Genomic DNA, 12,973 nt, shown 5'->3' on the forward strand with positions numbered 1-12,973 from the left:
AGAAGTGTAAGAACGATACATGCTTTCACGTCAGTCTCCAAAAGTCTCCAATAATACCAGAAAAAGTCGGTAGATTTGTCGCTAGTCGATTTTTTGAAAATGTGTCGCAAGAGGGGTCTGCTAAATATAGCAACAAAGTCGCTAAGTTGGCAACACTGCTCACTCCCTTGGCAACAGTCCGACTCACACTGGCACATGACGTGTACACACAAAGGCGCACGTGGTTGGATTTTATGTACAGTAGAATGTCAAAGATACGAACCTAAGAGTTAGACTGACCGGAGTTACGGACTGACCGTTCAATCGAACGGGCAATATCAAACCAGGATATGCAATAAAGTAAATGAATTTTGCCTTTTAAACATTGCCTACATGTGCTAAAGGATCAAAAAACAAATATGCAATCGAAATTGTCCATATGGATTTTAAGTGAATGGCAAAGGTGCATAAAGATACTTTTGTATATAGTTTATGTGGACACCCCTTCTGCTATTTCAGCCACACCCTTTGCTGACAGGTATATAAAATTGAGCACACCGCCATGCAATCTCCATAGACAAACATTGGTAATAGAATGGCCTTACTGAAGAACTCAGTGACTTTCAACGTAGCACACCGACATAGGATAGCTACCTTTCCAACAAGTCAGTTTGTCAAATTTCAGCCCGGCTAGAGCTGCCCCGGTCAACTGTAAGTGCTGTTATTGTGAAGTGGAAACGTCTAGAAGCAGGCCACAAAAGCGCACAGAATGGGACCGCAGAAGCACGTAGCTACGAGTTCTAAACTACCTCTGGAAGCAACATCAGCACAAGAACTGAATGCAGTGCCAACTATAAAGTTTGGTGGAGGAATAATGGTCTGGGGCTGTTCATGGTTCGGGCAAGACCATACCACTTAGTTCAAGTGAAGGGAAATGTTAACACTACAGCATACAATGACATTCTAGACAATTCTGTGTTTCCAACTTTGTGGCACCAGTTTGGGGAAGGCCCTTTCTTGTTTTAGCTTAATACCCTGTGCACAAAGCAAGGTCCATACAGAAATGGTTTGTCGAGATCGGTGTGGAAGAACTTGACTGGCCTGCACAGAGCCCTGACCTCAACCCCATCGTTCACCTTTGGGATGAATTGGAACGCCGACTGTGAGCCAGGCCTAATCGCCCAACAATATTCCCTGACCTCACTAATGCTCTTGTGGCTGAATGGAAGCAAGTCCCCACAGCAATGTTCCAACATCTACTGGAAACCCTTCCCAGAAGAGTAGAGGCTGTTATAGCAGCAAAGGGGGACCAACTCCATATTAATGCCCATGATTTTGGAATGAGATGTTCAGGTGTCCACATCATTTTGGTCATGTAGTGTATGATGTCTCAATATGTCATGGTTTTACTACAATCCATCAAGTTATCTACAGCGTGCGACATGGTTCAATGTGCCAATAAATCGGCACCATTTACTTTTTCAAATTGCCTACGTCTTGAAGCCAAAATTGGCATCATGTATACTGTGCTAATGACTTCACAAAAAATGTGTAACAGAGCAATGTACAATACAGAAATTTGGGTAAACAAGGCATTTGCCGGCACCTTTATGAACCTCCGCTATTGGAAAGTTAGACATTTAAGGCTTCTGAATGACCTGCATTCCCAATACGTTTGTATCTCCGAAGTCCTACTGTATAATAAGAGCAATTTAAAGTCAGTTTACAGCAGTTATCAATCATATTTATTTACATGTTCTACAATATCTCCGTACAATAGTACATAAGGAGACTACATCAACATAGTAGACAAAATGAGAATTTGTTTAAAACTGTCTCACATAAAAAAGACATACAGAAATCAGTCCATAATCTCAAGAAGTATGCACACCTTTACAAATGACGGGGCCTTATCGCTCTAACATGTTTATCAGATAGAACCTGTTTTCAACATGATACAACAGGACACTTTAGAAAACATTTCACATTATTACCCCACTCTAAAATTAGGCAAGTTTTAGAATCTTTCTGAGCCTTAAACTAGACTCCATTTTAATGATCTGAGAAATGGGGGAAGAAACAAATAGGCTCTTAATTTGTGCAAGAAACCCCTAATTCTGCTTTGAGTTTCTGTATTTCCCTTGGAGGGATAACACACAGTTCATAATTTAAACATTTACGCAGACAGTATTGTTACTCCTATAAAATACAGTAACTCGGAACACAACCCACTAAAAATGTCTGGAGTAAATGACTCAATGAAAGAAATGGAACAACCTTGTACCCAGTGTAAAGGAACACACCCGTCCAGCTCCACAGGAGGGGCAGATAGTGCAGCAACGTCTGGGCTATAGGGCCGGGCGTCCATTGAGCTTGTCATGCATGAGGGCCAGGGCCCCACTGGTGAAGTCTCGGAGTATGTGCATCGTCTCCCGCTGCAGCTGCAGCGACTCACGCACAAACTCCTGCTGTGTCTCGGCCAGCTGCTGCACTGACTCGGACAGCAGTTCCAGGGAGCGCGAGACCGTCTCTAGCGCGGTGTTGGTGGCGTGCTGCTCCTGAATGCTCAGCGAGGCGCTCTGCAACATGCTATCCCTGGCGTTCCGAGGTGGCTGGCCTGCTGTAGGTGGTGCGGCGGAGAACGATGAGGGCGAGGGCTGGGTGCCTGTGGAGGGGTGTGGGCCGCCGCCGCTCCCCTGGTTGTCCTCCGTGAGGCTGGACGTCTGTGAGGTGGAAGGGGGCAGCTCGTCCTGACGCTCATCGTCTGTCTGCCCAAACTGGTTCTCAGTGTCTGGGGAAAGGCAAGAGGTGACACTGAACTTGTGCGTGTGTTTGAGGTTACACATACCACATAGTGATGGGGGGGAAATCGATAGTTACACATCAGGATATACATTTTACGATATCGTATTGACACTATCGCAATATTTTTGCGCTAGTTGGCTGTAACTGCACCAAAACTCCGGTATTTTTTATTCATAGCTTGTTCTCCATCTTTTTAAATAGGTTTTCAGCACTTATTTCCATGACTGATAAAAGTAGTTCTCATGGCTCTTGTCCCTCCGCAGCAGACATACAGTGCCTTCAGAAAATATTCATACCCCTCTACTTATTCCACTTGATTATAGCCTGAATTCAAAATGGATAAAATAGTTTTTTTGTCCTCACCCATCTATACACAATACCCCATGACAAAACGAAAATATTTAGAATTTTTTGCAAATGTATTAAATACAGAAATAACTCTTAAAAAGTATTCACACCCAGAGTCAATACATGTTAAAAATCACTTTTGGCAGTGATTACAGCTGAGTCTTTCTGGGTAAGTAACAGAGCTTTGCACACCTGAATTGTACAACATTTGCACATTCTTTTGAATTCTTCAAGCTCTGTCAAGGTGGATGTTGATCATTGCTACAAAGCCATTTAAGTATTGCTATAGATTTAAGCCGATTTAAGTAAACTGTAACTAGGCCACTCAGGAAGATTCAATGTCGTCTTGGTAAGCAACTCCAGTGTATATTTGGCCTTGTGCTTTAGGTTGTCCTGTTGAAAGGTGAATTTGTCTCCCAGTGTCTGTTGGGAAGCAGACAAACAGGTTTTCCTCTAGGATTTTGCCTGTGCTTAGCTCTATTCCCTTTTTTCTGTGTTATCCAAAATTATAATTTAAAAAAAAATCCCTAGTCCTTGCCTATGTCAAGCATACCCATAATATGATGCAGCCACCACCATGCTTTAAAATATGAAGTGGTACTCAGTGATGTGTTGTGTCTCAATTTAATCCAACTAAAATGCAGGCTGTAAATACAATGTGGAAAAAGTCAAGGGGGTGTGAGTACTTTCTGAAGGCACTGTATGGTGAGCAGTATGTTTGGAACATCGAATCTCAATACATATCGTATCAGCACATACAGTGGGGAGAACAAGTATTTGATACACTGCCGATTTTGCAGGTTTTCCTACTTACAAAGCATGTAGAGGTCTGTAATTTTTATCATAGGTACACTTCAACTGTGAGAGACGGAATCTAAAACAAAAATCCAGAAAATCACATTGTATGATTTTTAAATAATTAATTTGCATTTTATTGCATGACATAAGTATTTGATAACCTACCAACCAGTAAGAATTCCGGCTCTCACAGACCTGTTAGTTTTTCTTTAAGAAGCCCTCCTGTTCTCCACTCATTACCTGTATTAACTGCACCTGTTTGAACTCGTTACCTGTATAAAAGACACCTGTCCACACACAATCAAACAGATTCCAACCTCTCCACAATGGCCAAGACCAGAGAGCTGTGTAAGGACATCAGGGATAAAATTGTAGACCTGCACAAGGCTGGGATGGGCTACAGGACAATAGGTAAGCAGCTTGGTGAGAAGGAAACAACTGTTGGCGCAATTATTAGAAAATGGAAGAAGTTCAAGATGACGGTCAATCACCCTCGGTCTGGGGCTCCATGCAAGATTTCACCTCGTGGGGCATCAATGATCATGAGGAAGGTGAGGGATCAGCCCAGAACTACACGGCAGGACCTGGTCAATGACCTGAAGAGAGCTGGGACCACAGTCTCAAAGAAAACCATTAGTAACACACTACGCCGTCATGGATTAAAATCCTGCAGCGCACGCAAGGTCCCCCTGCTTAAGCCAGTGCATGTCCAGGCCTGTCTGAAGTTTGCCAATGACCATCTGGATGATCCAGAGGAGGAATGGGAGAAGGTCATGTGGTCTGATGAGACAAAAATAGAGCTTTTTGGTCTAACTCCACTCGCCGTGTTTGGAGGAAGAAGAAGTATGAGTACAACCCCAAGAACACTCATCCCAACCGTGAAGCATGGAGGTGGAAACATCATTCTTTGGGGATGCTTTTCTGCAAAGGGGACAGGACGACTGCACCGTATTGAGGGGAGGATGGATGGGGCCATGTATCGCGAGATCTTGGCCAACAACCTCCTTCCCTCAGTAAGAGCATTGAAGATGGGTCGTGGCTGGGTCTTCCAGTATGACAACGACACGAAGCACACAGCCATGGCAACTAAGGAGTGGCTCCGTAAGAAGCATCTCAAGGTCCTGGAGTGGCCTAGCCAGTCTCCAGACCTGAACCCAATAGAAAATCTTTGGAGGGAGCTGAAAGTCCGTATTGCCCAGCGACAGCCCCGAAACCTGAAGGATCTGGAGAAGATCTGTAGGGAGGAGTGGGCCAAAATCCCTGCTGCAGTGTGTGCAAACCTAGTCAAGAACTACAGGAAACGTATGATCTCTGTAATTGCAAACAAAGGTTTCTGTACCAAATATTAAGTTCTGCTTTTCTGATGTATCAAATACTTATGTCATGCAATAAAATGCAAATTAATTACTTAAAAATCATACAATGTGATTTTCTGGATTTTTGTTTTAGATTCCGTCTCTCATAGTTGAAGTGTACCTATGATAAAAATTACAGACCTCTACATGCTTTGTAAGTAGGAAAACCTGCAAAATCGGCAGTGTATCAAATACTTGTTCTCCCCACTGTAAGTATCGTGATATCGTATCGTGAGGTCCCTGGCAATTCCCAGCCCTTATACCACACATCCGGCAGTATTTCACAAGCGTATTTCTAGTACTGCAATACCAGACAAATCAGACCCTGTAGACAAATAAACAGAGTTGAATGTTGGGTCAACGTGCCACACTGCATGCATGCAAATACACTCTTACCTTCACCAGTGGGTATCTCGTACTGCATTTCATAAGAGGGATGTGACGAATCTCCTGCAACAAAAAATCTAATAAGTGAATATGCACCCTTGATAACCCCTCACATTGAAAGGTGTGTGTGGTGTATAAATTGAACAACCCAGACCGTTCCAGTTTCAAAGTAGATAACTCACTGGACGAGCCACTGTAGGTTGGCATAGAATGGTCATCTTTGGGTTGAACCGGGGGTATGGGTGTGTGGCCAGGGCCCGGCATCCCCATGGAAAAGGACATGGGCATGGCAGAGGAAAGCGTGGAGGGTGGTGGCATCGAGACGTCTATTCCTTCATTGGGGTAACTGTGTATCCCCGCCATGTCCTCTTCCTCGTCCTCCTCCTCTGGTCCTTCATCATCATCTCCCTCCTTGAAAGCCCCATAATGGAGACCTGGCACCCGGCTTCGCTTCCCATCCAGCTCCAAGATCTGATGCACAATGTTCTCTGTGGGGCTGAGGTCGCGGGACAGCCGCGAGTTGATCCCCTTGAAATTGGCCCCCGACCGCATGGCGGCCACCTTACGCTTGGTGTCGCACTTAAGGTCGGACCACTTCTTGATGATCTCGATGACCTCACGCTGGCTCTCCCCGATCTCATTCACACTGGCCGTGATCTCCGCCCACACGCGCTTCTTCACATCCGTTGGTACACCGCGGTTAAACTTCCCTGTAAGAGTCAGAGGGACAATTAATAAGAAAAGGATCAGATGCTGGTGTTTGGTTGGCCATACATACGAGTGTCTAAGAGGAGCCGGTACTTGAGCATAAGACAAGAGTTACTGTGCATCTGCAAAATTAAAGCATGACCACGTGTCTAAATTCTGAAAAGAAACACAGGCATGAGCCTGGGATGACACCCAAATTGGGACAAGGTTTTAAATCATCACATCAACATGAAGTGCTGCAGGGTACAGAGGTACATACCGACAACGATGTGCCGATTCTTCTTCACTTCATCCAGGAGGATGTGGACCTCACTGAAGGTAAAGCGAGCTTTTCTCTTTTTGAACCGCGTGACACTGTCCTCATTGAAGAAGTGCGAGGCAGACATCTTCCACAATACCTCTTATCTCTGGTCTGCTTCTTTCTCTCTGGTCTCTGCCTTCAGTCCTCCTAGTAGGGATACTACTAGCTCTTCTGGAGCCAAAAATGTAACTCATAATAATACATCACTGGACCTCTATCTAATACCCAACAGCGTACAACTAAAAGGAAACATTTGATACTGAATACAAATATCAGATTACAAAATAACATAATTTGAGTAACTGTTGATTGATAATATAATAAGGTGGATAAGGTGAAGAAGATCAGCAAGTGCATCTAAATTCAGCTACAGTAAAGTGTGTCCGCGAATGAGCGTCTGTACTCATTAGCTAGTTAATTGAATTCAATTTGGTTCCCCCAATCACAACATTGCATGACAGAATCATGAATACAAACCTTGCACCCTAGAAATTACTTGCACAGCTGTCTGAAAGTCTAGCGCAATCCCTTTGTTGACCAGTCATCAGCCTGTCTTGCCAAGAAGACAGACGCAACCCAATTATCATCGTCAGACAGCAGTCAGTGCTCTCTTGATTTAGCTCGGTTTACGGGCTAGACTGCTAGCTAGCTACATTAGTTCACGTTAACTTACCCGTACCCCCAAAAATGTACTTGTTAGTTAACTAGCTATAGCTAACTAGCTATAGCTAACTAGGATGTTATCTATGCGATAGCGGTGAAACCGGTTAGTAACTGCGATATGGTAACATATATTTGCACTTTTTAAAAACACAATGCCTTAACATCGAAAATGCCGTTACTGCTCATTGTTCACATTTTGGGCGTTTTTTTTCGTGAACAAGTAAGCTAGCTAGCTAATGTTAGCTAGTCACGTCTTAACAAGATTGTAGCTAGCAAACGTTTGCGCACGCATTGTTGCCTCTTCATTCATTTTACGAGACTGAAAAATACCACCAAAATAGGCTAGATATTTGTAATATTGCTATGCAGTATAGTTTTACCTTTGATGGAAAGAAAGGTTGTGATTTCTGCGATTAGTCCGAAAACTTCGTAGTTAGCTAGCCACAGTCCGATGTCTCGCGCTAGTTTGTACGCAAGCTCAGTACGTGTTTTTTCTGGTATGAGAAAGAAGTCCTGCGACTGACCACAATGCGCGAGCTATGGCGCTGTTGCAATCATACGTTGAAAGGACAAAAGCACGGAATCACTTGAAACTTTCCCAAGCACCTAAAAAAAATATTAATATAAAAGTAGCTAATATGCTTTTCATCATAATGAAGAAACAGTGGTCAAGTTAACCACGACGGGTGATACACATGTATTAATCCAGCCATCAGGTAAACGCATCAACCCTTATTCCCAGAGCATGGGTGAAACAAAATGATGAAATGTTAGCCATCCAGGGCATCTAACGTAACTCAAACGAAAGCCCGCAGCATCATCAAGGACCCCACACACCCCAGCCATGAGCTGTTCACTCCCTTACTGTTGGGCATATGGTATCAGAGCATGAAGTCCGATATCAACTGGTTCAGACTGCCGAACACTTGAACTGGTTGACCACCTGCACTTTGGCACATACATTCACGCTACACACAACTGCTGCTACCAGATATGTTATTGCTAAATACCGCACAATTAAAAAAAAAACTTAAATATTGGACTATAAATTGTGCCTTCCTGTATTATGCTAAAATGCTTATTCTATTTAACCATTTACTTTATGTTCGTATTTTTTTATTGTTGAAGGAACCCGTAAGTAAGCATTTCATTGGACAGGGTATACCATGTTTATCCTGTACATATGACTAATAAAACTTTGTAGATGAGTAGGCTTGAGGTGTTGAAATAACACACGCACTACATTGTTAGGACTACTTAATTCCATACAAAATGACACTGGTCATTTCAAAGACAGTAACAGTTCAGTGACTTATGGCAACAGTTACCAAATCCTTTAATGGCATCTGTTGGTTTCATGAAGCAATGGCACAAACCACATTTTTCTTGTTAGACATAAAAACTAACATTGTGCTGGCATTATTATGTGTCACAGTTATAGACTATTTCAGAAATGGCTTGTAAATGATTACCATTTGAGAGCTATTGGAAAGAACCTCTACACAGGCTATGGCTGTCTTTTCTTCAATTCAAAAGGAAAACAAGCAGATACTCTTGGTTGAATGCAAGACCAGCATCGAATGGCCCAGAGGTTCTCAATGTCAGCCCATAGAACCACTGTGTGTGCAGCTTTTAGTTCCCACGTTAGTCTACAACTCCCCTTTTGTTGTATGAAAAAGCTGTATTCACATTGTGTAGTTTGCAAATAATGTAGAGAAACCTGCATACACTGGGGGACTGGTTGACTGGCACAGGGCGTCCATGGAGTGGTCTAAAACACAGCATGAAGTAGAGAGAAATGGAGTGGTATTTTAAACACCTGTAGGCATGTCCTAAGCTCAGGAGTACATGGTCAACTGGAGCCACTGCAAAGAAACAAATTAAAACAATTGTTTGACATCAACCCTGTACAATGGTGGGTTTTGACCTCGTGTGATAGGAACACATTGTACAGTGATGCCGATAACCAAAGTAGCTTTGCTAGGCTAATTACATTCAGAAAACCATCTCATTGGTACAGCTTGTAAGTGTGACATGCTTACCTCTTGAACATTGACCTTGATGGTTCCATTGTCTAAGGTGTTGAAGGCACCTGAAATCAGGAAGATACAACAGATGGTACTCCTTTGAAAATAATGGGGTACATAATCATTGGAATATTTTATTGGCAAAGCTGTTTTCTCTATTCAAAAGGTAGCTCTAATGAAGGCCTTGAGGTCAACACGTAAAGCTTAAGCTTATTAAAGAGCAGTGATACTATCAAGAGCAGTGTGCAGGGTTCTTATCTTATCAACTGTTACCATGTACCTGCAAAAAAAGGTAGCTCAGATGTGCGACTGCCTTTTGAATAGAGAAAACTGCCAATAAAATATCCCAATGATTATGTACCCCATTATTTTCAAAAGGAGTACCATTAGTTGTGCTGACACATGTACCAAAAGGTTAATGCATATGGTTTTTATATCTAAACCCTATACAGAGCTAAAAGAACCCCTACCATGACGACGATATGGAAAAGAGCAGGGGATCAGACTTACGACACATAGCATCCAGTCTCACAAGACAGCCAATGTAGTTGTCAAAGTCCAGGTCCCCATTCTCTTCGCTGTATCTGCGGATGATCATCTGGAACAGCTGGTCGTTGAGGCGGAAGCCTGGGTCCAAACCATAGACATACATATTTAGGTTTTATGAATATCCTTGGTCAAAACTGAAATCTAAACCTTTAACCATGAAGCTGGAAACAGAGGATTGCAATCTCAAACACCACTTAAGAAGTTTTGACATTCAAAATGTATTCATATCACAGTGCAATGTTTTAAGAACATATGAGCTGTAACAAGTGTCTGCCAAACAGTGATATAAATCTTTCTGTGCTGTATGATATCTCTAACCTGCAACCCTGAAAGCGTTGGGAAGCTCATCTGCACCAATAACCCCGGAGCCATCAGTGTCATAAGTCTTATACACACCCTGAAAACAAAACAAAAACCTTTATATGTAGTATAATACATATTTGATTCAATTTCCATGGTTACACATTATCATACTTTCTAATAGTGCTAATACTCTCAAACTACTTTATTATTCAAATCAAGAAATAATGAGACAAATCGTTTTTACCAAGCTGGTGGAAATTAAATACTCACCTGCCATTTCTTGATATTGTTCCAGAGGTGTTTGAACTCATGAAATCCAAGCTTTCCAGTGCTGTCACTCTGCAACAGAGTTAAGGTTAACAAAAACCTGACGCTTACAGTGCTTTCGGAAAGTATTCATACACCTTCACTTTTCCACATTTTGTTAAGTCACAGCCTGGACCCTGACCCCCACCACAAACATGGATGTATCCTTCCTGTCATGACCTGACTGCCACCATGCTCCTGCAGGACTCTATGCTAAACCCATCTGTCTTCAAGTCACCATCTGAAATTAAAAAGCAGCCAGATCACTCAGCGTATCATCCCCTTACTCACAAATACATATCAGCCTCACTGAGAAATTCATCAAGAATATTACATCTCAAACATGGCTTTCTGGGATAGAAAAGGATTGTCAATAAACAGGCATACGTAGACTTGCTTAAAGCACGCAAGCGTGTACATCCAGGCAGAGCCACACAAATAGACAGAATAGAACCCTGACTTACGTTTGGAAATAATTCTATTCAGGATGTTCATCAGTTCGATGGCGCTCACCTCCATGTCCTGAAGGAAAAGTTATTCATTTTAATTATTCCCAACATCGAAGCATAGCATGCATAGTGCATCTATTCACACTATTCAGTAATGAATTTGAGCCATTAAATGAAGATCATCCTGCACCAAAGGCATTTCAGCAGTCAGTGCCTTTTTAATGGCAATGTGTATGGTTGCCACAAGGTGTTTACTTTTACAGAGGTACTATGAAGTTAAACCAAAATAGGAATATGGTGAGGGAGTAGTAGCAAGGAAATATCGTACTGACATCTCCAGCCAACTGCTGGAAGACTTTGCGAAACTGTCTTTCCTCATCACTCTCACTCTGCTCTGCATATGCAAGTGGCCTTCGTGGTGCGGGCTGCAGGATAACAACGTTAGGAAATTAGGAATTTATTGTTCAGGTTACTATTATCCATAACAACTGTGTATTCTGGTGATAAATTATGAAACAGCAATGCCACTCACTGGGTCAGAGGGCACAAAAGCAGCTGGATCAATATTGCTGAAGGGGACACAGGGGAGATGAATAGGTTAGTCACTGGGTAGCATTCCTAAGAGTGATAGCTATGCAGAGATATAGAGGCATTGATTGACTTGGTCAGTGGTAATAGCTGCAGTGACTACTAGCTGAAGAATCATGCTCCTGTCCAATATAGCTTAAACAATTAACACCTTGTATTCTCTCTTGATTCCTAACTGATTAAAACAGCACAGTGATAATATATTATCCATACATGAAAGTCTATGCAATGATAGAACCAATTTAAGCAGTGCCAAATTCCTAAGATTAGACAAATTTCATTCCCCTTGCACCCACACAACCTAAAACGCCTCAACCCCCTTCCCATTTGGCAAAGCCCAGAAAACACTACTGACTACATTCCTGTGGTCAACGTTGTTTATACATAATAAGCGCTAATGATTTAGAAGAGGTCCTTAGTACTATAGCCAGATCCTTACCTTACAACATCAAGAATGCCACCAATGAGTCTTTTAGCCAGAAACATCTTTAATCAATTTAATTTAATTTGTCAACCTGTAGAAGGGAAAAAACAGATTAAAAACGTATTCGTTTCTAAAGTAGTTTGAAATAGCACTATTAATTAATAGAGTCATAAATAACCATAATGAAAATCATATGGCAATCTCAAGAATAACGGAAGCCTAACAGTGTAGGCTAATGACTCAGTGTTGACACATAAGGACACACCCACTGCAAATATTTCACCCAACGACGCCTTGCCAATAAAATGCCCTGCAGACAATTTTTACGTTTCCAAATTGGCTGGTCTGCTTAAAAAGTAAAATGATCCTAAATTAGATACCCCAGCGAATTATACTTTATTTTATGTTAAATCAACGACAGCTAGTTAGATGGCTAATTGGCCGACCATTATACTATAGCCAGCTACAGTAACGTTAGCTTACAAAGTATGACAGCTACTGTAGGTCGGTCAAATGCCTAGTAGCCACACAACATCAATGCTACGAATATATTTTGTAGGATGGATGTCGGTTTAAAGAAAGGTATGTCCTTTTTTGCAAGCCTACAAACCAGCTAGCTTGCCTGGACAGGAAGCAGCTAACGTTAACTAGCAGTGCGCTAATCTACTGTTAGTAGGCAAATCTTATATTAGAAAACGAGGCTACACTAACACTATAATAACACTGACGTAATCAACATGTTAGGGGTATTTACTTACCAAGACTTCGTGGTGCCAGTGAGTGAACTTGTAAATAGAAAGAAGGATGTTACCCAAATTAACCAAGTTAGTAAAAGCGCCCACTGACGCTGTCAATCAAACGCGCTAGACGTGTCCCCCCGACCCTGAGTGGATAATGAAAAGAAAAGGGATGTCTTTACCGCCAAGCATAACTTGACCACAAGAAGAAAATCTTTGCCACAAGCCTGATAAAACCACAAATTA

General features: G+C 42.1%; 2 protein-coding genes across 3 annotated transcripts; both read right to left on the reverse strand.

The window, feature by feature from the left end:
• Nucleotides 1-1,701: 1,701 nt before the first annotated feature.
• Nucleotides 1,702-8,820, reverse strand: LOC139537656 (myb-related transcription factor, partner of profilin). The gene is made up of 4 exons (XM_071339226.1): nt 6,640-8,820; nt 5,855-6,382; nt 5,682-5,735; nt 1,702-2,770 (listed from the first exon to the last, which is right to left on the reverse strand). Exons 1-4 carry the CDS (start codon nt 6,764-6,766, stop codon nt 2,328-2,330), a joined length of 1,152 nt encoding a protein of 383 aa, XP_071195327.1. The 5' UTR covers nt 6,767-8,820; the 3' UTR covers nt 1,702-2,327.
• On the reverse strand, nt 8,664-12,899 carry LOC139537662 (calpain small subunit 1-like). Of its 2 annotated transcripts, XM_071339240.1 has the most exons (11): nt 12,749-12,899; nt 12,006-12,081; nt 11,511-11,547; nt 11,311-11,403; nt 10,994-11,051; nt 10,705-10,770; nt 10,494-10,561; nt 10,239-10,317; nt 9,882-9,998; nt 9,387-9,436; nt 8,664-9,209 (listed from the first exon to the last, which is right to left on the reverse strand). In XM_071339240.1, the coding sequence occupies exons 2-11, from the start codon at nt 12,050-12,052 to the stop codon at nt 9,183-9,185; spliced, it is 642 nt and encodes a 213-aa protein (XP_071195341.1). In that variant the 5' UTR covers nt 12,053-12,081; nt 12,749-12,899; the 3' UTR covers nt 8,664-9,182. The 2 variants fall into 2 exon arrangements, with proteins under 2 accessions (XP_071195341.1, XP_071195340.1); XM_071339239.1 differs by lacking the exons at nt 11,511-11,547; nt 12,006-12,081; nt 12,749-12,899 and having other exon boundaries at nt 8,664-9,115; nt 10,494-10,562; nt 10,678-10,770; nt 11,307-11,403.
• Nucleotides 12,900-12,973: the final 74 nt, after the last annotated feature.

This window comes from Salvelinus alpinus, chromosome 13, assembly GCF_045679555.1.
Source record: "Salvelinus alpinus chromosome 13, SLU_Salpinus.1, whole genome shotgun sequence".
NCBI lineage: Eukaryota > Metazoa > Chordata > Actinopteri > Salmoniformes > Salmonidae > Salvelinus > Salvelinus alpinus.